This window comes from Gekko japonicus, unplaced genomic scaffold (genome assembly GCF_001447785.1).
Source record: "Gekko japonicus isolate JY-2015 unplaced genomic scaffold, Gekko_japonicus_V1.1 scaffold3799, whole genome shotgun sequence".
NCBI classification, from domain to species: Eukaryota; Metazoa; Chordata; class Lepidosauria; order Squamata; family Gekkonidae; genus Gekko; species Gekko japonicus.
The window spans coordinates 25,969-51,286 of NW_015168159.1; the positions used below are offsets into that span (position 1 = coordinate 25,969).

The window sequence follows — 25,318 nt, forward strand, 5'->3', positions numbered from 1 at the left end:
CATAGGTCTTCTTACAGGGGCTACTGTAAGCTCTTGGAGGGTTGGCTACATGAGGGGAGTGTCACCTAATATGCAAAGGAGTCCCTGCTACAAAAAGAGTCCAAATCCGACACTTTTGAAGAAGTGTCCGTGCACATGAAAGCTTAGACCTTGAATAAAAAAACGTTGGTCTTAAAAGTGCCACGGGACTCAAAACTTTGTTCTTCTTAATAGACTGAGGGTCTAACTCAGTATAAGATAGCATCTCATGTTAAATGAAGAAGGAGAAGAAGAGATTGGATTTCTACCCCGCCCTTCACTACCCAAAGGAGTCTCAGAGCAGCTCACAAACTCCTTTCCCTTTCCTTTCCCCTCCCCACAACAGACACCCTGTGAGGCAGGCGGGGCCGAGAGAGCTCTGACAGAAACTGCTCTTTTTCAAGATCAGCTCTTATCAGAACTATGGCTTGCCCAAGATCATCCAGCCAGGTGCGAGTGGAGGAGTGGGGAATCAAACCCGGTTCTCCCAGATTAGAGTCCGCACACTTAACCACTACACCAAACTGGCTCTCAAATTACTTGGAGTCATTTATGACAGATGATTTTAAAGCTGCCAAACTTCTCTGTGTTGGTCTTTTTTGCTGATATGCCCCAGAAAGTGCCTCTGGATTTGTAATACTTGCTGCTAGAAGGAGAGGGAAGTGGTATTCTGGGACGGGACAGCTTTTCCCCCCAGCCCTTACTGAGGCCTTCCCAGATTGGCTTCTGAAATCCACCCTCTCATTGAAATACGAGCTGTCTGTCTTGTGGCAGTTCAGAATCTAAAGGAAGGGGTACTTTGCTTAGAACTGGCTAGAACGGTAAGCTTTACTGCTTCCCCTGCTCAAGCAAATGACCTTTTCACCCCCGCTGTTCCGTATAGTAACTTTGTAGGACTTGGTCCATGTCTTGTGGGTATATCCTGGCAGAGCCGGAAGTTTTGCACTCGTTGGTTGCTTGAGAACTATAGCAGGAAGTCATTCTGGATGCAGTTGTCGGAGCCACCCTGGAAGGCTTCCGGAGCTGCCGAGTGCCTCTGTTCACGACACGCAAATCCATTCCCAGCTAAATTGGGAGGGGTAGCGAATACGGTAGAAGGCAGAGTCAGGATACAGGATGATCTCGACAGGCTGGAAAACTGGGTGCAACCAATAAAATGGATTTCAATGGGGATAAATGTCAAGTTCTGCATTTAGGTAGGAAAAATCAGATGCAGAATTATTAGGATGGGGAAGTTTTGGACACCACAGTTTAAGAAGGATATAGATAAGCTGGAACGTGTCCAGAGGAGGGCAGCAAAGATGGTGAGGGGTCTGGCTTGTAGTCATCCGGCCCCTGAGATATCCTTACAACACGGGGAAGGACGACCAGGTAGCGGCAGCCCTGGGCTTCCGAACACCTGAGCGCCTCTGTGTCAAAAGAAGACAGCGTTCGTGATTGTGGAGATGGTTACTGGGCGGGCCGCTGCGCTGAAACTCGGGAAACGGGTGAAAAGCACTGCTGGGGATTGCGTTGCCAACCACCAGGTGGGGCCTGCAGATCTTGCAGGGATTTCCCAGCCTGGAGTTGGCAACCTTACTTGGGGACTGGATAGAGGCCATACAGGCCATCTAGTCCAAACCCCTGCTCAGTGCAGAGTTAACCTAGAGCATCCCTGACAAGTGTTTGTCCAGCTATTGCTTGAAGACCGCCAGGGAGGGGGAGCTCACCACCTCCCCAGGCAGCTGGTTCCACTGCTGCATAACTCTATGACTGTCAAAACGTTTTTCCTAAGATCCAGCCGGGTTCTGTTATTAGAGCGTCGACATGGAAGATTTCCTTCAAGAGTTGATCAGTAGTCATCGATAAGAATCGGGATTGCCGCACGCTCAGATAAAGCAAATATTGTGAAACGAACTGTTTACATTGCGCAGCATTCGTTAGCGTGCGAGCAGTAGGAGAAGAGGACTTTCTACAGAATTACTACAGTAAACAATTTTAAAGTGTCGAATTCTCTGCCAAATAATTTTAAGTAAATGAAAGCATTTGGGCCTGGTTGGGGCGATGGCACGTGTGCCCACAGAGAGAGCTCTGAGTGCCACCTCTGGCACCCGTGCCATAGGTTCGCCACCACTGGCCTAGAGCATCCCTGACAAGTGTTCGTCCAACCGCTGCTTCAAGACAGCCAGGGAGGGGGAACTCACCCCCTCCCCAGGCAGCTGGTTCCACTGCTGCACGACTCTATGACTGTCAAAACGTTTTTCCTAAGATCCAGCCGGGTTCTGTTATTAGAGCGTCGACATGGAAGATTTCCTTCAAGAGTTGATCAGTAGTCATCGATAAGAATCGGGATTGCCGCACGCTCAGATAAAGCAAATATTGTGAAACGAACTGTTTACATTGCGCAGCATTCGTTAGCGTGCGAGCGATAGGAGAAGAGGACTTTCTACGGAATTACTACAGTAAATGATTTTCTGTCCCCCCCTCAACCTCCTCTTCTCCACACTGAACATTCCCAAGTCCCCCAACCTTTCCTCGTAAGGCTTGGATCTCCAGATAGATCATTAGTCGTCATAAGTCAACTCTGCATTTTGCTTCCGCTTTAGATTCAGACTATTTACCGGACTTGCTATTTACATCCAAAGGATGTTAAAGAGTGGGCGAGATCCGAAGGTGCTCAAGCTTTAATTATATCTTTGAATCTCACCCTCTCCGTGGTATTCTGGGCATGAGAGTACTCGTACAGTATAGCTTGGAATACCGTGGTCAGGTCTAGACAGTAGACCCCGCCATCTGAGCCACTGGGTTGGCGGTGCGGAAGTCCAGGAATTTAAATCCTAGTGAAATGACTTGCAGGGGGGGGGGAAATAAGACCCAACATGAGATGGGTGGACTGTGTAAAGGAAGCCACGCCCCTCAGTTTGCGAGAGCCGAGCAAGGCTGTTAATGAGAGGACATTTTGGAGGTCACTCATTCGTAGGGTTGCGGCGTTGTTTTCTGTTGCCCCAGAAGGTCGGACCAGAACCAGCCAGTTGGAATTAAGTAACAGACTTTTCGTCTGAACACGAGGAAGAACTTCCTGACTGGTAGAGCGGTCCCTCGGTGGAGCAGGCGTCCGTGGGAGGCGGTGGGCTCTCCTCCTTTGGAGGTTTCCAAGCAGAGGCTCAGTGGCCATCGGACAGCACTGCTGATTCTGTGAACTGGGGCAGATCACGAGAAGGGAGGGCAGGAAGGGTCGCCTCAGGGCTTAGTTCCCGTGGCCCTTTCTTACACGCCCAGGGAAATGCCGATCACCACTTTGGGGTCAGAACAATGTTCCCTCTAAGCTGTGGAGGCTTGTGTGCAAAACTTCTACTTTGTGAGCAACTGGCATTAAAGCTGTGAGCGAGCGATTTGGCTGCTGCATAAATTATTTTGCTCTGGAGCCATCCTTCCTGAGCAAAGACAAAAATCTGTGAGCTGGAGGCTAAAAAACTGTGAGCTAGCTCACACTAACTCATCTTAGAGGGAACACTGAAGCAATTTTTTCTCCTGGCCAATTTGGCCTGGGATCCTGGAGGTTTTTTGGTCATCTTCTGGGCATGGAACAGGGGTCACTGGCGGTGTGTGTGGGGGAGGTATTTGTGAGTCTCCTGCATTGTGTAGGGGGTTGGACTAGCTGACCCTGGAGGTCCCTTTCAACTCTATGATTCTATTATTTTAAATTGTGTGTGTTAACTTGCATATAACGCACACACAGTGATTTGCTTCTGTCCTTTTAAAAACAAGCAGGTCCTGGTTGAGCAGGGGTTATTGGTAACTGATGGGACATAGCCTCCTCCTTAAATAGCAGAAGCCATGCTGGCTCTTCTCTGGGTTAACTTAATCTCACCCGTTAGCTAGCGTTTGCATTTCTCCCCGTGCCTCCTTCCCGCCCACCCCCCCAAAAGCTTTGTTCTGAGTTCTGGAAAGTTTATTTTAGGGGTTTCCTGGAGGCAGGAAAGACCTGCTTTTGCAAGGTGCAAGAAGAAAGGGCGTAGCCTTCTGCAGAGCCGAAAATCCCCGGTGGAACCGGCATAATCTCTTTTTGATCTCAGGCCTGAAGAGAGGAAAGATCAACAGCTGGTCGGGAAGGTGTGGAAGCCAAGGCAAACACAGCCTTAATGCTGTTTTCAAACAACTTGCGATGGCCTTAAAAGACTAGCCAGAGTGACTCTCTGGGCCCTTTTCGGCTCGCTAACCGAAGTGGGCTCAGACTCTGTGGCTGCTTCCAGAGCCGCCAACATACAACAAGTACCGTGCACAGATGATTTATAACGTATCATAAATAATTTTATATTTTTCGGAAAAAAAATTTACAATAATTTCTACATATATAATTAATCATCTTAATCACAATTCACAATATAAGAGATATCGAAAATATCAAATATCATCTCCAAGAATCTCAAAAGCTATTGTACAACCTTATAATTAATAATAGAGGTCATTTCGGGGGGGATCGCGGGGGATTGCAGTTCTCCCGGGTGAGGTATGGGGGGCGGGGCACATGATGAAGCCCCGCCCCCCGCTTCCGGCCGCCCCGCTTCTGGCCCTCATTCAGCCAGGAGGAGGCAGGAGACGAGGGAGGCCAGGGAGGGCTTTCGTGGGGCTTCCTTGCACTCCCGCCCAATGTTCTCTCTAAGCTGAGTTAGTGTGAGCTAGCTCACAGTTTTTTAGCCTCCGGCTCACACATTTTTGTCCTAGCTCAGAAAGGATGGCTCCAGAGCAAACTAGTTTATGCAGCAGCCAAATGGCTCGCTCACAACTTTAATGCCAGTAGCTCACAAAGTAGGATTTTTGCTCGCAAGACTCCACAGCTTAGAGGGAACATTGCTCCCGCCGGGACCGTTGAGGGCAGGGTGTGTGGCCTTATGACACACTTCCGGTGATGTCAGGGGGTGTGGCCTTATGACACACTTCCGGTGATGTCAGGGGGTGTGGCATATGCTAATGAGTTATGCTAATGAGTTCCCCTAGCTCTTTTTGTACGAAACGACCCCTGATAATAGTCCTCCTCTGTTAAATAAAAGTTTCAAAAGGGAGGACTCCGTAAAGTCTCTTTATAACATGTGCAGCAAATGCATCTTCAGTGCGCTGGCACCCCTGGCAGGGCTACGCGTGCACCTCTTTTTGCTGCAGGTGCATACTTTTGAGCCTCTCTCTCTGTGCAGAAAGGGTTGCCACACAAGGCAGGAGGCTTCGGTGTTGTCTCTTTCCCACTTGGGGTGTCCCTTTCTAGCTGCTTTCCCTCCCCCCCTTGCTGCTTGAACCCCTTCCCCCTCCCTCCTGTAATTACGGTTTCCAGCTGTTAACAAGCCCTTGTTTTTCTTGCCCAGCTACAAGAAGACGCAGGAGACGCTGTCGCAAGCGGGCCAGAAGACTTCAGCCGCCCTTTCCAACGTGGGTTCCGTCATCAGCCGGAAACTGGGAGACATGAGGTAATGTTCTTGGGTTCTTGGGATGCATTCACAGAAGCCTCGTGTCCAGATCACGGGAGGTGGTACTTCCTCTCTGTTCTGCTCTGGTCAGGCCTCACCTGGAGTCCCGTGTCCAGTTTTGGGCACCACATTTTAGGAAGGATGTCGACAAGCTCGAGCGTGTCCAGAAGAGGGCAACCAGGATGGCGAGAGGGTTGGAATCCAAGTCTTCCGAGGAAAGGCGGAAAGAGTTGGGTCTGTTTAGCCTGGAAAAGAGAAGGCTTAGAGGGGACATGATTGCAGTCTTCAAGTATTTGAAGGGCTGTCATGCAGAAGATGGAGCGGATCTATTCTCTCTTGCTCCGGATTGCAAGGCTAGATCTAATGGGTGGGAATTACAAGGGAGTCGATACCGGCTAAATATCAGGAGAATGCCCTTGCACAAGGTGCTGGCCGGGTTGTTAAAATTCACAGCATGCTGCTGTTTAATAGCAAAGTCAGCTATAGACTTCCCAGGCCATGTTGGAGTTCCTTTCTGAGAAGGAAATATCCCGTGGCCTGTATTACCACTATGGCATTAAAGAACTGTTTTTTAGCCAGCATGGTTCTGGGTGTGTCTTGATTATAGAGCCAGAAACTCACGTAGCTGTGTCTGCTCTGTTGCCGGGGTTTTGAACTTAAAACCTGTCGGAGCTCTTCAGTACTGCTCTCATGCACTCGTATTTGTGCAGCTTTGTTGGTTCCAAAAGTAATGGATTACCGTGCTTTAGAATTTAATTCCATCGCCCGCAAATAGTCTTTGGAACTGGCATGCGCCTCCCTCCCTGGCGTAAATTCAGTTAATGGCTTTTGTGATTTATTGTTTGGATGGTAAGTTGACCGCAGTGTGTGTGTGCGTTTTGTTTTCAAACTGGTCAAATGATTTTTGAGTTTATTCAGCATGAATTACGTAAGCGTCGTGCCGTGAACTTCCTGTGGCATTATCATGTTCAGAATTTCCCTGGTACCAAGTGACCTTCCAAACGCTCTAGACGCTTCAAGCTTTGGGATCGAATGCAAATTGCGCAAGACGCTTCAGTCTGAGGATGACGTAGCTGGTGAGGAACACATTTGGTGTTCCTCTAGAACAGGGGTGTCGAACTCATTTCTTATGAGGGCCGGATCTGACGTGAATGAGACCTTGTCGGGCCAGGCCACATGTGTCATAAAAGGTAATGCCAGGTAGCAGAGTTATAAACTTTATAAAGGACACAAACACAAAGGGGTTTGTTTTACTTAAAATAAAAACATGCTTAAAACATCAGCACTCTTGCAATATTTTGTTTATTGAACAGTGTCTGATAACTGACACCTCTTGCTCTGAATGATTGCATCAAATATGTCTGCGCTGTTGCCGTCTTGAGTATGCTGTTCAGGTGTGTATCTGTAAGCTGCAAACCTACGATGACGCAGCAGCAGCAGAACTGGAAGCAGAAGCAGAAGACAGCCAGTTCCACTGTGGGCCTGAGAGAAGCCTTCCGGGGGCCTGATCTGGCCCCCGGGCTGCATGTTTGACACCCCTGCTCTAGAATGTAACGGGTGCCGGCTCTGTATTGCTGGGTGTTACCAGTTTCAAAGCAGATGAGCAGCTCAGTATTAACTTACTTTGAAGATGCAGGATGCAGCTATGGAGCCTGGAATAATTATGAGCTTGGTGGTTTCCTTGCCAAGGGAGCAGTTGGATTCAAATCCAGTAGCTCCTTAGAGGCCAACAGATTTTTTTTTTTGAGGGTTATGAGTTTTTGAGAGTCAAAGCTCCCTTCAGCTCCAACAAAGATCTTGCTGGTCTCCGAAGGGATGTTGGACTCGAAATGACTTGACTACTGCCGACCATTGCCCCAGAATGTTGGATCAGAACCAACGGGTTGAAATTAAATCAGAAAGAGTTTTTGGCTAAACATGAGGAAGAACTTCCTGACAGAGTGGTTCCTTGGTGGAACAGGCTTCCTGGGGAGGCGGTGGGCATTCCTCCTTTGGAGGTTTTCAAACAGAGGCTAGATGACCATCTGACAGCAATGCTGATTCTGTGAACTGAGGCAGATCACGAGAAGGGAAGGCAGGAAGGGTTGCCTCAGTGCTTAGTTCTCGTGGCCCTTTCTTACACGCCCAGGGAAGTGCTGATCACCACTTTGGGGTCAGGAAGCAGTTTGGTGTAGTGGTTAAGTGCGCGGACTCTAATCTGGGAGAACTGGGTTTGATTCCCCACTCCTCCACTTGCACCTGCTGGATGACCTTGGGCAAGCCATAGTTCTGATAAGAGCTGTTCTTGAAAAAGAGCAGTTTCTGTCAGAGTTCTCTCAGCCCCACCTACCTCACAGGGTGTCTGTTGTGGGGAGGGGAAGGGAAAGGAGTTTGTAAACCGCTCTGAGGCACCTTTGGGTAGTAAAGGGCGGGATATAAATCCAATCTCCTCTTCTTCTTCTTCTTCTTTTCTCCAGACCAGTTTGGCTGGGGATCCTGAAGGTTTTTTGTCCTCTTCTGGGCATGGAACAGCGGTCACTGGGGTGTCTCTGTGTGTGGGGAGGTATTTGTGAATCTCCTGCATTGTGCTGGGGGTTGGACTAGATGACCCTGGAGATCCCTTCCGACTCTGTGATTCTGTGACCAACACAACAGCCGTCTGAAACTTGCCAAGTGAGCCCATCTTGGCTCTGGGCCTTACTGGATAAGGAGTAAAGATGTCAAACTGCAAGAGAGCTCACCTTGGGTGATGGCAGAAAGAAAAGAACAGTGTTTATCTGTGCAACACTGCACATGACTCCTCCCCCCCCCCCTTGAACTCATATTCCAGTGGCAAATTGCTTCCTGTTCCTGATGCCCTGTATATCGGCTGCCTCCCTGTAAAAATACTTAACATGGCCCAGTAGAGTTGAGTCCTTAATTCAGGGGTCATTTCCTGCAGGAGCGCGCAGGAGCGGAGCTCCGGCAGTAAAGAGCCCAGGGGGTGGGCACATGCAACAAGCCCCACCCCCTGCTCCCAGCAGCCCTCAGTCAGAGGAAGAAGCAGCCAGGTAAGCTGCAGAGCCCCCCCCCCCGGCCCCCCAGTCCAAAACAGTCCAGTGGCACCTGTAAGACCAAGTTTTATTCAGGTACAAGCTCTCCCTCCTCTGCAAGGACAGATCTGCACTCCCCCCCCCCAAATAGCTAGCAATCCAAAACAGTCCAGTGGAGTCTGAGCAGTGGGTGTTGCCTTCTGACACACTTCCGGTGATGTCAGGGGGTGTGGCATATGCTAATGAGCTATGCTAATGAGTTATGTTAATGAGCTCCTGCTCCTCTTTTTCTACGAAATGACCCCTGCCTTAATTCATTGCAACCCTGATTCTTTCCAGGAATCCTGCATTCCCTCTGTGGCTGGGAATATCTGGGTGGTAAGCACAACACTCTCTGATCACATAATAGCATTTAAAAGTGTACAAGCATTGCGGACAAACTTCTTCCTTGTGGAGTTACCAACGGACATGTTTGTTCCCGAAACGGAAATGTTGCCAGATAATCCATTCGTATAACTTAAGGTCATTTTTTTCCTGGACCGGGGCTTGTGTACAGACAGGCTTGTATTTCCATCCATGCAGGCCCCCGCAGTCCAGAACTTGAAAACAACTTTGTCTTGGCACAATGCCGTTTCCTGAAGTGGAGGTAAACAGAAAATTGCTAGTAGTGCTGTGAGATGCCACGCAAAAGGTGTGACCTGGATGGCTCTTAAAAACAAAACCAGACTAGATTGGCGCACCATGTGTCCCAAATGGTGGCCTCTTCAGAGACGGAAATTCTCTGAAACTTCTGTTTCACGCAGAATTGTGTGAAGCCTGAAAGATGGGGAGCCAGTGAGGCCAAAAAGGCGAAATCTTCCATGCCGCCTCCTAGAATCGTATTGCTTATTGTTGAAGAGGCCTTATTTTCAGTCCGCCTTCCAACATAAGAGTTCTTTTGAAGAACTGGAGGGAAACGAGGGCAAAACTAGAAACTAACAGGGATTTGTCTCCTTTTCCCCCTTGTGTCTTCCCCAGTTTGGTGTAGTGGTTAAATGTGCAGACTCTAATCTGGGAGAACCGGGTTTGATTCCCCCACTCCTCCACTCGCAGCTGCTGGTGTGACCTTGGGTCAGTCACAAGTTCTCTCAGAGCTGTTCTCTCGAGGGCAGTCCCCGAAAGAGCTCTCTCAGCCCCACCTACCTCACAGGCAGTGTTCCCTCTAAGCTGAGTTAGTGTGAGCTAGCTCACAGTTTTTTAGCCTCCGACTCACACATTTTGGTCTCAGCTCAGGAAGGCGGGCTCCAGAGCAAACTAATTTATGCAGTAGCCAAATGGCTCGCTCACAAGTTTAACGCCAGTAGCTCACAAAGTAGAATTTTTGCTTACAAGACTCCCCAGCTTAGAGGGAACATTGCAGTCGCAGGGTGTCTGTTGTGGGGAGGGGAAGGGGAAGGAGTTTGTGAGCCGCTCTGAGACTCCTTCGGGTAGTGAAGGGCGGGGTATGAATCCAGTCTCCTCCTCCTCCTCTTCTTCGTGCACAGCAGGATGCCACCTGCCAGTGAGACCCACGGGGGAAATTGTCCTTTCTCCAACTGACACGCTTTTGCCCTCCTGTCTAGCACGGCCCTCTGCAACAGGTTCCTCTTCTAGTTCTCCCCCTCTCCGGTGGAAAGCATATTCTTGTTTGCAGATCTGCTTTATGTGATCAGAGACTAAAGAGGATTGGAAGTGTGTGTTTTGTGGTGAACTTCTTCTCTTTGAAGTGTGTGTTGGGGGGGCTTTTGGGCTAATGGTTCTCTGTGTGGTCTTTGTCTTGTCTCCACCCTGTCTTCTCGCCAAGCGAAATGTACCCCTTTGTCCTACTAGTGTGTTGCCGAGGTCTGATCGTGGACGAAGGAGCCGCTGGTCCTTCACTGGCAGCGTAAACCAATGGTCTCATCCTGGTTTCGTCTCTGCCGGTCTTGAGACTTCCTTGCCTTGTCTAGATCAGGGGTCTCCAACAGGGTGTCCCCGGGGTGCCATGGTACCACAGACACATTTTCTGCCGCTTGCCTAGAGATGTGAAGGCCCGGAAAAATTCAGGGGGGGAAACGGGGTTTTTTCCGTTTTTTTCCTGAAGCCTTTTTGTTTTTTTCCCAAAAATTGGAAAAATTGAAAAAAGAAAAGAAAAAAAATTGATTATGGAATGTTTTATTTTAACATGACGAATAAAATATTTTCAGACAAGGTGTTCAAATATTTTCCAAATCATTTTACAAATCACACAATTCTGCGTGAAACATACGTTTCAGAGAATATATGGTATCAGATTGATCTAATTTCTGTGCACTGAGGACAAGCAAGTCCTAGGTTACAAACTGAACTCTCCAATGCAAGAACAAGATGCATTTCTTCCTTTAGGAGGTGCGATTGTCAGAAGAAAAATAAAAAAGTTTCAGTTTTGTTTTTGCATGGGGGTGGGTATTCTGTTTGTAATAATTGTTTGGATACACTATATTTTGAATATGCTAGTTGTGATAATTTCATGCCAAGTAAAAATGTCCATAGTCATATTTTATGTTCCTAAAGTAACAGAATCACTTTCAATCTAGAAAAGACAAAATAAATGCTAATGTAGCATTTTTTTTCAATTTTTCCAAAAATTTCCGTTTTTTCACGGAAAAAAAACGGGAAAAACCTGGGTTTTTTCTGCGCTTCAAAATTTCCAGAAATTTTACATCTCTACACTTGCCAAATGTTTTTAGATAGCAAGGTGGAGCCAGCTGAGGCAGCTGCCCGGCAAAGCCTCTGACTGACCCTTCGAGAGATTGATCAGCTGTGCAGACGTTTTAAAAGCGCTGCTTTGGCAGTAGCCGCCACCACAGCACAAATACCTTCGCTTGTGTGACTGAACGTAAGCAGCGGCGGCCATTTTGTTGCTGGCTCCGCTCCCTGCAACCACCATTTTGTGGCCACGCCCACAATGCCATGTCAGAATTCCAAAGGCTTGAGAAGGTTGGGGAACTTTCCTACGAGGAAAGGCTGAAGAGTCTGGGACTTTTCCGTTTAGAAAGGAGTCCACTGAGGGGTGGGGGGACACGATAGAGCAGTGGTGGCAAACCTACGGCACGGGTGCCAGAGGCGGCACTCAGAGGCCTCTCTGTGGGCACGCGTGCCATCGCCCCAGCCAGGCCCAGACCGTCATTAAAGTGTGGAATTCTCTGCCAAATAATTTCAAGTAAATGAAAGCATTTGGGATTGCTTTCCTTACTTTGTTTGGATCCTCTTATGTTAATGTATGAGTTGTTTTTTCTAAACTAAAACCTCAGTATTCAGGTTAAATTGCCATGTTGGGTTTGGGGTTGCAGTTTGGGCACTCGGTCTCTAAAAGGTTCGCCATCACTGCGATAGAGCTTTATAACTCTCTCTTTATAACTCTCTCTATATAAATGAGAGCCAGTTTGGTGCGCGGACTCTAATCTGGGAGAACCGGGTTTGATTCCCCACTCCTCCGCTTGCACCTGCTGGATGACCTTGGGCAAGCCGTAGTTCTGATAAGAGCTGTTCTTGAAAAAGAGCTGTTTCTGTCAGAGCTCTCTCAGCCCCACCTACCTCGCAGGGTGTCTGTTGTGGGGAGGGGAAGGGAAAGGAGTTTGTAAGCCGCTCTGAGACACCTTTGGGTAGTGAAGGGCGGGGTATAAATCCTATCTCTTCTCTTCTCTTCTATAATATCGTGCAGGAGGTGGAGAGAGTTGGCCAAGAGAACTTTTTCTCCCCCTCCCAGAATACTAGAAGTCAAGGGCATCCAACGAAGCTGATGGGCAGTAGGTTCAGGATGGCCAAAAGGAAATACTACCTTACTCAGAGAGTGATTAAAATGTGGGATTTGCTGCCAGAGGATGTAGCGATGGCCCAAGGAATAAACAGCTTTTAAAAGGGATGAGATAGATTCATGGAGGATGATAATCAGTGGCTACCAGCCATGATGACTGAGGGCAACCTCCACATTCAGAGGTAGTCAACCTCTGAATTCCAGAGCCGGGAGGCAAGAGCAGGGGAAGGGACTCAGCCTCTCTGGCCTGTTGTTGGCCCTCCAGAGGAGCTGGTTGGCCACTGTGTGAGACAGGATGCTGGACTAGACGGACCACTGGTCTGATCCAGCAGGGCTCTGCTTACCTTCTCATAAGGGCCTCGGCCTCTGTGCCCTGTTGTTGACCCTCTAGTCCAGAGGAGCTGGTTGGCCACTGTGTGAGCCAGGAGGCTGGACCAGACGGCCAATGGCCTGATCCAGCAGGGCTCGTCTGATATTCTTAATATGGCTGGAGTGTTGCAAAGGAGCAGACAGATCTCACCTCCGTATGGTTTAGCATGACCTACAACCAGTGCTCCCTCTAAGCTGTGGAGCCTTGTGAGCAGAAATTCTACTTTGTGAGCTACTGGCTTTAAAGCTGGGAGCAAGCCATAACTTAGTTTGCTCTGGAGCCCTCCTTCCTGAGCTAAGGCAAAAATGTGTGAGCCGGAGGCTAAAAAACTGTGAGCTAGCTCGCACTAACTCAGCTTAGAGGGAACACTGCCTGCTCCCCCAGACTTGTTTACTAACCTTTCCAGAGCTTCAGGTTCTAGCCAATGTTCCCTCTAAGCTGAGTTAGTGTGAGCTAGCTCCCAGTTTTTTAGCCTCCGGCTCACACATTTTTGTCTTCGCTCAGGAAGGATGACTCCAAAGCAAACTACTGCATGCAGTAGCCAAATCGCTCGCTCACAACTTTAATGTCGGTAGCTCACAAAGTAGAATTTTTGCTCACAAGACTCCACGGCTTAGAGGGAACATTGGATCTTCTAGCCTCTCTCTTTTTTTTCTTCCTTGGAAAAGGGGTGCTAGAGAGACCTCCCTCTTTCTTTTCTTAGCTGGAATTATCAGCATCTATGACAGCCTTTAATGCCAGGAGCTCACAAAGTAGGATTTTTCCTCTCAAGACCCCACATCTTAGGGGGAGCCTTGGTTGGCACTAACTCGCATAGAAGGGAAGCTGCCGTGCCCTTCGTCCCAGACTTATTCCTAACTTTAATCTGTTCTTCCACCCGCCTCTCCCAGCGGTGTGTCTGTCAGGGATCTCGGGGAAGGGCGGGGAACCTGCGCTGTGACCTGCGGGTCGGGTGATACTGGTCTGGATTCAAGCAACCGGATGAATTCGTCAGCATCACTCCCGGAGGGCCGAAGAACTGGAAGCCGTGCGCTTTGGCCGCCAAGCGATCCGGGAGTTGTCGGTGTGGTATTAAACAAAAGTTTACGTTGTCTGGTTCCACAGCATGCCCGCATGGGGAATATAACTCTTTCTCTTTCTCTCTCTCTGGATATTGTGTAAACGTCGTGTTTGCAGTCTGCACCTAACCCGGCCTTTTTTTTTTCTTCTTCCCGCTGCCTTTGGATTCCTCCAGGGCTCATCCCTTCTCGCATTCCTTTAGGTAAGACCGCATTTGGGAAAGAGACCAGTGAGGAACCTGGTTCAGTGGGGCTTCCCCCCCTAGAGATGTGGCCTTAAACACGAGGGTCACCAAAAAAGGTGGTCACAAAGGGCTCAGATGGGGCGGCTGTCTCTGTACGTCCCGCCCACGGCATTCCGAGCGACTGCAGAGCTGAAAAGATTCCTTAATGTTTAGGCGAAAGCTGAGGTTCTCGGTTGCCCGGTGCTTTATCTCCCTACTTGCTGGTGCTCCCAAACGGCAAGCCATTTAATTATTTTATATCTCGTCTATCTGAGTTTGGTGTAGTGGTTAAGAGCGCGGACTCTAATCTGGGAGGACCGGGTTTGATTCCCCACTCCTCCACGTGCAGCTGCTGGAGTGACCTTGGGTCAGTCACAAGTGAGCCAGTTTGGGGTGGTGGTTAACTGCGCAGATTCTAATCTGGGAGAACCGGGTTTGATTCTCCACTCCTCCACATCCAGCTGCTGGTGCGACCTTGGGTCAGTCACAAGTTCTCCCAGAACTCTCTCAGCCCTTCTTCCTTCACATGAAGCCAGCTGGGTGGCCTTGGGAGAGTCACAGTTCTCCCAAAATTCTCTCAGCCCCACCTACCTCACAAGGGGACTGTTGTGGGGAGAGGAAGGGAAGACTCCTTAAGGTAGAGAAAAATGGAGTATAAAAATGAAATCTTCCTCCTCCACATGAATCCAGCTGGGTGGCCGTGGGCAAGTCACAGTTCTCCCAGAACTCTCTCAGCCCCACCTAACTCACAAGGTGCCTGTTGGTGGGTGCCAGCTGCTGGTGTGACCTTGGGTCAGTCACAAGTTCTCTCGGAGCTGTCCTCTCAAGAGCAGTTCTCTCAAGAGCGCTCTCTCAGCCCCGCCTACCTCACAAGGGTGTCTGGTGTGGGGAGGGGAAGGGAAAGGCGATTGTAAGCCACTCTATAAGACACCTTTGGGTAGTGAAGGGTGGGCTATAAACCCAATCTCTTCTTCTTCTAAAATGTCCTTAGCACTTCTGATAAGACTCAGTGGGTTTTCCTTCCTTCACTTGATTACCGTCTAGGCTGGGGAACACCCCCCGGTTGCAGACCCAGGGGAGTCACTGCTGAGTGGGCCTGGTGGTAGGCGGACCAGTGGTGCGGGTTGAGAATCAGGCGGCTTCGCGCTTCGAAACGGACAAGAGGGACCCTCCTCTCCGCAGCCCCCCGTGCATCTTTGACGGGAGCACACCGTTGCTGCAGTCATTCGCTCTCCTGTTAACTTTGCAGTGGTTCTGCTGTTTAATGCCACTCAGGCAGTTAAAAGAGTGGCCAAGCCAAGCAGAGACAGCTTTGGCACGCTCTGTCCTGCAGCGTCGACACCCCTGACCGGAGTTCGGGCTCTTTCTCGGAGCGAGTGCAGCTCCAGACCTGATGGTGGGCCAGATCTCTTTCTCTCTTGGGCAGGGTAGAGTGTGAAAAGGCTTTTCTTAAATTAAACGAGGTAGGTAGGAGCTGCGGTGGCTCAAGTGGTTAAGACGCTGAACTGCAGGCTGTGGAAGGTCCGTAGTTCAGCAGTTCGAGACCCGGGTTGCCGCATGACGGAGTGAGCTCCCGTCTCTAGTTCCAGCTCCTGCCAACCTAGCAGTTCGAAAGCAAGAAACTGTAAGGAGATAAATAGGTACCGCTTCGGTGGGAAGGTAACAGCGTTCCGTGCGCCTTGGTGTTTACTCATACCAGCCACATGACCACGGAAACGTCTTCGGACAGCGCTGGCTCTTCGGCTTTGAAACGGAGATGAGCACCGCAGCCCTAGAGTCGGATTCGACTGGCTTTCGAGCAAGGGAACCTTTACCTTTACCTATGTTCCCCCGTCCCCCGTTGGGAGTCTTGGCTCAGTCGCCAGCAAATGTTGCTTCCCCCAGCTGAACTGCCGTCTCCTTGCCCCCGTTTCTTTGGACTCAGCAAGAGCGCAGCTCGAAATTCCCTGCTTCAGTGAGCAGCCAGGCTTTGAGATGTCTGGGCCTGGAAGACAAGCCTTTAAACAAAGGCCTCCACGCCACACATAAATATATTGTAGTGTGGAGACTACCTGTAGGCTTCTTGGGGCAGGGACCTGTCTCTTGCTTAGAGTACTTCATTAAAGGGTCTTGAATATGTTGAACTAATAATGGACAACTTTCCTGGTGCCCGCCAAGTGTTTTTTAAAAGTGGGTGGGGCCAGGCAGGGCTTTTGTTCAGCATGGCTTCTGATTGGCCATTGGAGATTTGATTGACTGTCTGCTGCTTTGGCAGCAGCTGTCACCACAGGACAAAGAATCTTCCCTGTGTGACTGAAAGTAAGCGACAGCAGACATTTTGTGGCTGGCTCCGCCTCCTCCCAATCAGGATGTTAAGAACACAGGTGTAGGATCTGGGTCCCTACATTGTGTGCTTCCCCCCCCCCCCTTTCCGGATGTAAGAACAAAGGTCTGAGTTCTGGGAGCCTACATTCTGTAGTACCCCGCCTCCATCAGGATGCAGTATGTGGGTCCCTTACACCAATAAGGAGCTGCGGTGGCTCAAGTGGTTAAGACGCTGAACTGCAGGCTGTGGCAGGTTGGCAGTTCGAGACCCGAGTGTGCCGCGTGATGGAGTGAGCTCCCGTCTCTGGTTCCAGCTCCTGCCAACCTAGCAGTTCGAAAGCAAGAACTTGCAAGTAGATAAATAGGAACCACTTCGGTGGGAAGGTAACAGCGTTCCGTGCGCCTTGATGTTTAGTCATGCCGGCCACATGACCACGGAAACGTCTTCGGACAGCGCTGGCTCTTCGGCTTGGAAACGGAGATGAGCACCGCAACCCTAGAGTCGGACTCGACTGGCTTTCGAGCAAGGGAACCTTTACCTTTACATTACACCAATAAAGGGTTAAGTTCTGGGACCCTATATTCTGTACCCCCCCCCCCCCATCAGGGTGTAAGATCTGGGTCCCTACATCCTGCTACTTCCCCAGTTAGGATTTTAAGAACACAGGTGTAAGATCTGGGTCCTTACGTTCTGTCCCGTCCCCCCCCTTCAATCATTCCTACATGTGGGGAACTTGCTAAAAGCGTTTGGTGGTTGTGTGAATGATCACAAGAATGGCCTGATTCGATGCTTTCCAGTGTTTGTGTGTGTCTTAAAACTGCTTTTAACTTTGCCCTCCTCTCCTCTTAATGCTTCCGTGTAGCAGCTACTCCATCCGTCACTCGATAAGTATGCCGGCCATGAGGTAACGTAACAAAAGCCGCATCTGCATGTCTGCCGTGGGGAAGGTGGCAAAACAGAAGTGGGGGTTAAAATGAAATGTTGTTCAAGTTCAGAAAAAAAAAAGAGTATTCAAGATTACAGGCACACGTCTCTTCCGTCGTCTTCCCTTGGTCTTTGCGAATTGGGCTGAGAAAATGCTTCAGCTCTGCCAAAATCCCGAACAGGAATTCTCATTTTCTAAAAAGGTCTGGCAAACATTTGGGTTTAGAATCTGGTTTACCCAGTTCATTTGTAAGGGGCTGGTGTTTGTCATTCCTGCCAGATCTAGCACGAGAAAACGGTGCCTGGAGTGATTGCTGCCTATTGTGGGAATGGTTGTCACCTTGTGGAAATGATTGTCGCATTACGTCTGCAGCTTTGAATAAAGACACCTTGTAGGACATCTTAATACGGGGTCATGGATGTGTAAATCGTAAAACCTTTCCAGTGGAAAGATTTATCTGAAAGGCATCACAGGAAAAACACAAGGTGCTTTCGGATATGTTTTTTTTATACACAAACACACAGATATACGTACATACACGTTAATATTTGGTTTTTATCCAATTCTTTCTATATTGTCACACTCCTTGGATCCTGAAATGCCCTGGAGGAAGGAGGGTGTCAGTTTGGTGTCGTGGTTAAGTGCGCGGACTCTAATCTGGGAGAACCGGGTTTGATTCCCCACTCTGCCACTTGCACCTGGCTGGATGCCCTCGGGCAAGCCGTAGTTCTCTCTGAGCTGTTCTTGAAAAAGAGCAGTTTTTGTCAAGAGCTCTCTCAGCCCCACCTACCTCACAGGGTGTCTGTTGTGGGGAGGGGAAGGGAAAGGAGCTTGTAAGCCACTCTGAGACTCCCTTGGGTAGTGAAGGGCGGGGTATCAATCCAATCTCCTCCTCTTCTTCTTCTTCATAAATATTTATTTAATTATTTATTAAACAGGATTTAATAGGCCGCCCTTCCTTGCAAGCAGGGCTCAGGGCGTTTTACAACAATATTAAACATTCACATCCAAGTACATTAAAACACTTCAATAAATAACCCTAAGTAAAAATGGTGTACAAAATACTTAAGGTGGCGGAGAGACCTGACTTCTCTGTCTACCTGGGGGGGAGGGGCCGAGAGGAATGAGGAACCACCTTGCGAGTGCCGGAAGAGGTCTCATCGCTGTCCTCAACCGAAAGCCCAGCGGGACATCTCCGCCTTGCATGCCCTGTGGAAAGGCAGCAGCTCCCGCAGGGCACGGATGTCTCCCGGCAGAGCGTTCCACCAGGCAGGGGCCAGGGCTGAGAAGGCCCTGGCCGAGGGCAGTCGGACTTCTCTCGGGCTGGAGACCACCAGCAAGTTCTTATTTCCCGAGCGTAGTGCCCTTCCAAGGGCGTACTGGGAGAGGCAGTCCCGAGGGTATGTCGGTCCCTGACCGCTACAGGCCTTGAAGGCCAGAAGCAGAACCTGGAACCTGATCCGGTGATCCCCTGGAGGCCAATGCAGCTCACGCAGCACTGGTTGAATATGTGCTGTACGAGGGGGTCCCCGTGAGGACGTGCGCAGCTGCGTTTTGGACCAGTTGTAGCTTCCGGGGCAGGCACAGGGGCAGGCCCACGTAGAGCGAATTGCAGTAGTCCAACCTGCACTTTGCGAAAACCGAATCTTCGCCTAATTCGGACTCACACAGAATTAAAGGATCCCGAAACTCAATGTCTGTGTCACGGATCCTTGTGGCTCTTATTTTAGGTTTTTCCCAGTACCCTGACCCTGTAGTTTTGTAGATTAGAAAATAATTTTTTTTAAAGAAACGCTCACCACAAAGGTCAGCACCCTATAACTGGGTGTGGATTCAGTGGTGGTCGGGGCAAGCCGCCTAGTCGGGACAATCCGTTGCCCACTCCTCGGGTGAGTGGGTTGTGGCAAGGCTGGCAGAACCGCCCCGGGTCTGAAGCCCGCTCACTCCTCCCGCGTCTGTGCCTTTCGGTTTAGTTTTGTGAAATCTTGAGCCCAGTGGCACCCTTAAAACCGACGGAGCTTAATCCGGAATATACGCTTCCGTGGGCGCGCACACCTTTCCGGAACTGTCCGAAGAAGGGCCCCTGCACACAAAAGCTTATATCCAGAATTAAACTTTGTTGGTCTTAAAAGCGCCGTTGGGCTCAAAAAAAATTCTGTTGGCTTCAGACCAGCACCACTACCCACCGGTGTTCCCTCTAAGCTGTGGGGTGTTGTGAGCAGTGTTCCCCCTAAGCTGAGTTAGTGTGAGCCAGTTTGGTGTAGTGGTTAAGTGCGCGGACTCTAATCTGGGAGAACCGGGTTTGATTCCCCACTCCTCCACTCACACCTGCTGATGTGACCTTGGGTCAGTCACAGGCTCTGGCACAGCTGTCCTTGAAAAAGAGCAGTTTGTGTCATAGTTCTCTCAGCCCCACCCACCTCACAGGGTGTCTGTTGTGGGGAGGGGACGGGAAAGGAGCTTGTAAGCCGCTCTGAGACTCCAAGTGAGGGGCAGGGTATAAATCCAATCTCTTCTCTTCTTCTTCTTCTCCTTCTTCTTCTTCGCAGTTCTCTCAGAGTTCTCTCAGCCCCACCCACCTCACAGGGTGTCTGTTGTGGGGAGGGGACGGGAAAGGAGCTTGTAAGCCGCTCTGAGACTCCAAGTGAGGGGCGGGGTATAAATCCAATCTCCTCCTCTTCTTCTTCTTCTTCTCCTTCTTCTTCCACGCAGTTCTCTCAGAGTTCTCTCAGCCCCACCCACCTCACAGGGTTTGTAAGCCGCTCTGGATTGCAGCCGCTCTGAGACTCCAAGTGAGGGGCGGGGTATAAATCCAATCTCCTCTTCTTCTTCTTCTTCTTCTCACAGTTTTTTAGCCTCCGGCTCACACCTTTTTGTCTTCGCTCAGGAAGGACAGCTCCAGAGCAGACTAATGTATGCAGTAAGCAAATCGCTCGCTCACAACTTTAATGCCGGTAGCTCACAAAGTAGAATTTTTGCTCACAAGACTCCACAGCTTAGAGGGAACATTGGTTGTGAGCAAACATTCTACTCTGTGAGCTCCTGGCCTTAAAGTTGTGAGTGAGCAATTTGGCCGCTGCAATAAATGAGTTTTCTCTAGAGCCATCCTTCCTGAGCGAAGGCAACAATGTGAGAGCCGGAGGCTAAAAACACCGTGAGCCAGCTCACACTAACTCAGCCTAGAGGGAATGCTGCTACCCACCTGAATCTATTTTGTGAAAATTGCAAACCTTTCTCATGTTTGATCATCCGTTCACGGGGATGTTCTGGCCAAACAGTTCAAAGTCTGTCACTTGAACTAGCATCTCAACTGACTCTTTGAATCGGCCTTTTAAGTTCAGGTTAGAAAATTCAGTAGCCGACTCCTTCAAGCCATTTGTTTGACTTGGTGGTGGTGGTGGGGGACTGATTGGCTTTCGCCTGTTGAATCACTTGATATTTACAGGTTTGGTTTTTCAAGTGGCATTTTTTGTGTGTGTCATGTGTATTCTTTTTCTTTTGGTGTAGTGGTTAATTGTGCGGACTCTAATCTGGGAGAACTGGGTTTGATTCCCCACTCCTCCACTTGCACCTGCTGACGTGACCTTGAGTCAGTCACAAGCTCTGGCACAGCTGTCCTTGAAAAAGAGCAGTTTGTGTCAGAGTTCTCTCAGCCCCACCCGCCTCACAGGGTGTCTGTTGTGGGGAGGGGAGGGGAAAGGAGTTTGTAAGCCGCTCTGAGACTCCAAGTGGAGGGGGGGGTATAAATCCAATCTCTTCTTCTTCTTCTTCTTCTTCTTCTTTTGTGGTAGGAAAAGGAGGGTATAAAATCCTAAAGTCACGCTCTTAAATAGCCACAGTTTCGACACACTTCTTTCCGCTGGGATTGTGTATGTTGTCCGAAAGAGGAATGCGAGAGAAGAACAAACTGTTTGCGCCTGTGGTTGGGCTTAGCTTTCCGGAACTCGGCTCCCGTGCTCATCCAAGGTTTTCCATCATGAGTCTGTTTCCTGAACTGAACCCCGGGCCACAAATCTGTCACACTGGTGCTCTCTGTAATCTCCTCTGGCCTTGACCCTGCTGTCTCTCTCCTTTTTTTGACAGGAACTCTGCAACTTTCAAGTCTTTCGAAGACCGTGTTGGAACCATTAAGGTAACCTTTCTCCGTTACAAGGAGATGTGCACTTCCCCTAGACCACACTGAAATGCCCCAGTGCCACCTTAGGCGGGGGTGGGGGTTTATATCGGAAGAGCTGGAGCGGACGTAGCAATGGTCACTTCCAGGCTTGACTACTGTAACTCGCTCTATGTAGGCTTACCCCTTGAGGCTGACCCGGAAACGACAGCCGGTGCAAAATGCAGCCGCGCGCCTGCTAGCATCGTCACCTATGCGGTCTACTGCATTGGTTGCCAGTTGACTTCTGGATCCGCATCAAGGTGTTGGTAATCACGTTTAAAGCCTTATACGGTCTTATGCGGTGGCTCAAGTGGTTAAGACGCTGAACTGCAGGCTGTGGAAGGTCGGTAGTTCAGCAGTTCGAGACCCGAGTGTGCCGCATGACGGAGTGAGCTCCCGTCTCTAGTTCCAGCGCCTGCCAACCTAGCAGTTCCAAAGCAAGAAATTGCAAGTAGATAAATAGGGACCACTTTGGTGGGAAGGTAACAGCATTCCGTGCGCCTTGGTGTTTAATCATGCCGGCCACGTGACCACGGAAACATCTTTGGACAGCTTTGAAACGGAGATGAGCACCACAACCCTAGAGTCGGATTCGACTGGCTTTCGAGCAAGGGAACCTTTACCTTTACTTATGGTCTGGGACCCACATATCTGAGGGACCACCTCAGTGTAGTGGTTAAGTGCGCAGACTCTAATCTGGGAGAACCGGGTTTGATTCCCCACTCCTCCTCCACTCGCACCTGCTGGTTGACCTTGGGCAAGCCATAGTTCTGACAAGAACTGTTCTTGAAAAAGAGCCGTTTCTGTCAAGAGCTCTCTCAGCCCCACCTGCCTCACAGGGTGTCTGTTGTGGGGAGGGGAGGGGAAAGGAGTTTGTAAGCTGCTCTGAGACACCTTTGGGTAGTGAAGGGCGGGGTATAAATCCAATCTTTTCTCCTCTTCTTCTTCCCGTATACGTCCCAAAGAGTGCTACGCTCTATGGACCAGCATCTCCTGGTTGTCCCCGGCCCAAAGGACGTCCATCTTGTCTCGGCCAGGGCCTTTTCCGCCCTGGCCCTATTGAGATATATGTCAGAGTGATAGAGGTAGCAAGCAGTTACTATAGATCAGTTTGATCTGTTTGTCAGACCTAGCTATCATGCTAGTGATCATGTAATTACAGCCAGGTGTTGCCCTTTCAGGGCTTGTTAGAGCTAGTGATTGCATCACCTTGTTAGAGATTGGCTGGGGTTTAGCATAATAGCTATCAGTTTAGTAAGCTGGACTCAGTTCTCATAGACTAAGGCATGACATGCTGTTTAATAGCCTGTAAATATCTCTGTATAGATTCACCTTTATAACTATATAAACTCTCTGTGCACCTTCATAACTGTTCAGTCTCCCGCTTCTTATTTACAACCCCCAATAGCCCCCCGCCTGGTGGAACAAGCTCCCAATTGAGATGAGGGCCCTGCAGACCACCCCCCGATCAACCCAAGGAATATGCCAGGGAACCCCCCCCCCCACACCGCCAGCTGATACGTTAGAAGTGTGACCGTGTTTGAATGTCTATTGTTTTCAAATTGTTTAATTTTAATTGTATTTTTGTATGTTTTACGACGTTGCCCGCCCTGAGCCCGCTCGCGGGATGGGCGGGCGAGAAATACTAATAAATAAATAAGTAGATTCGAGTCCAGCAGCACCTTAGAGACTATCAAGATTTTTTTTGGGGGGGAGGTTTATGAGCTTTCAAGAGGCATTCAGAGGTTGCCTCCCGGAACTGGGATTCACAGGTTGACTGCCTCTGAACGTGGAGGTTCACTAGTAGCCACCGACAGACCTCTCCTCAGTGAATCTGTCTAGAGCCAGTTTGGCGTAGTGGTTAGGAGCGCTGACTCTAATCTGTGAGAACCGGGTTTGATTCCCCACTCCTCCACGTGCAGCTGCTGGAGTGACCTTGGGTCAGTCACAAGTTCTCTCATGGAAAGAGCTCTCTCAGCCCCGCCTACCTCACAAGGGTGTCTGTTGTGGGGAGGGGAAGGGAAAGGAGATTGTAAGCCGCTCTGAGACTCCTTCACAGCCCCACCTACCTCACAAGGGTGTCTGTTGTGGGGAGGGGAAGGGAAAGGATATTGTAAGCCAATCTGACTCCTTCAGGTAGGGAAGAGTGAGGGTATAAATACATTCAATGCTCCCTCTAAGCGTTGGAGTCTTGTGAGCAAAAATTCTACTTTGTGAACTACTGGGATTGAAGTTGTGAGCGAGCAGTTTGGCTACTGCATAAATCAGTTTCCTCTGGAGCCCTTCTTCCTGAGCTGAGATAAAAGTATGTGAGCCGGAGGCTAAAAAACTGGGAGCTCGCTCACACGAACTCAGCTTAGATTGAACACTGAATGCAATCTCTTCTTCTTGTCGCCAGGACTTTGGAGGGCGTTTGAACCGGCAGGCATCTTTTAAGGGGGGGGGAGGAGGAGATCTGGGGCTTGCTGTGTTTTTTTTCCGGTTTCAAACCGGAAACATTTTTTAAATATTACCGTAAGCCGCCTTGGACCACACGGAAATGCGGGGTATAAACGTTTGGATAAATGAACCGCCTCTTTCCTTGTATAAACAATGACTACGGCTAACGTCATTTCCTGTTTGTTTTTCCCTCCCTCCCTCCCTTTCTTCGCACGCAGTCCAAAGTGGTGGGCAGCAGAGAGAACAGCGTCGACGAGCTACACTCCCCATCGGCCTCTGGCGACAAGCCCGCCCAGGACAACGCCCCTTTCTAAGGCCGCCCGCGCAGTGCCCGGCTGCCAGAGCCCCGCCCCCTTGCTCTTCTCAACACGCGAGACAAAAAGAAAATAAAAGTGGGTCCCCCCCGGTCCCCCCTCGGAAGAAAGAGATCCACACACCTTAGCGCCGCCATTTCCTCGCTGCTGGGTTCTCCAGGTCCAATAAAGTGAGCGCCCAGTGTGTTTTGTACACGATATATCTGACACTAAAGGGGTTCTGGGTAGGACGCACCGCGAGCGGCTCTCCTCAAAAGTATAGCAGCACAGCATTGTGGGGATTCTACACGTTTTGGCACCAGAGGCCTGCTTCATTCTCTGCCCCCTTCCCCGCCCCCTCCGCAGGCAGGCCGGATTTTGTCTCTCTAAGCAATGTGGAATAGCCGTGGAATGCGGGAGCGGAACAAGAGGCTTGGGGGGGCACTCCGCTCTCGGGCCCGTTCCGTGTAGCCCACGGGCTTTCAGCCGTTAACGGCGCCTCCCGTTGGGGGGGCGCGTTCAGGAAAACTTCAAATGTTACTGGTCCCCGTTTTAAGATAGAAGCATCTAACCGGGGGTGGGGTTGGGGGGGTGGGTAGGTAGAAGATAGCGCTTTTTTCTCGCGGGGCTCTTCCTGAAAGGGAAAACCTCCGCTCAGCAACCGCCTAAAGCCTTCGCCACATCGATCTCTCTAAGCTTTAACGAATCTCAGAATCTTTATTTTTTTGGAATGCAGTGGACTTCCCGACACACCAGCTTTTAGCATCGTTATTTTTTTTCTTGCCGGGGGGGGGGGGGGGCAGATAGACCTTCAGATGCTGAAGCTGACAACGCAAGCCTTACATCACCACCTGCTTTACCTGTTTATAATCTTTTTATATCTCCAGAGTGTGAAGCATTTTTCTGGGGGGCGGGGTGGGGGGGTGGATCGAAGCACCGGAGTTCTGCATCCAACCATAGTAACCACACGCAGATGTGTCCCGTGTTCATTTTAGTTGCGCCCATGCCCGCTCCGTCTGTATCTCTCTTTCTCTCTCTCTGCTGAATGTGGGGAACTTGTTTCTCCGCCTCTCCCTTTAGGCGCCACTGATTAGCAATCTAATTGGCAATGGACGTGGTTAGCGGGGCACATCCAGCCCAGAGGGGGGTCCCGTCTCTCTTTTCCACTGGGAACCCACCTGATAAAATCTATCTCTACGTTTTAACGTTGGCCACCGCTTACGCTTTCGGTTTGCAGCGGTCCCAGTTAACTGGCGTTTCCCCCCACCGTCTTCGCTTCCCCTCCCTC

The 25,318-nt window shown here is 49.9% G+C and overlaps 1 protein-coding gene across 1 annotated transcript in view; it reads left to right on the forward strand.

Moving 5' to 3' along the window:
• TPD52L2 (tumor protein D52-like 2) overlaps nucleotides 1-24,428 on the forward strand; it is a gene marked incomplete at its 5' end in the record, with an annotated part of 44,674 nt that extends 20,246 nt beyond the window's left edge. Inside the window, 3 exons of the mRNA XM_015414962.1 lie at nucleotides 5,355-5,456; nucleotides 21,226-21,274; nucleotides 23,956-24,428. Coding sequence (XP_015270448.1) covers nucleotides 5,355-5,456; nucleotides 21,226-21,274; nucleotides 23,956-24,051 — 247 coding nt within the window. The remainder of the gene's footprint in view (nucleotides 1-5,354; nucleotides 5,457-21,225; nucleotides 21,275-23,955) is intronic.
• Nucleotides 24,429-25,318: the final 890 nt, after the last annotated feature.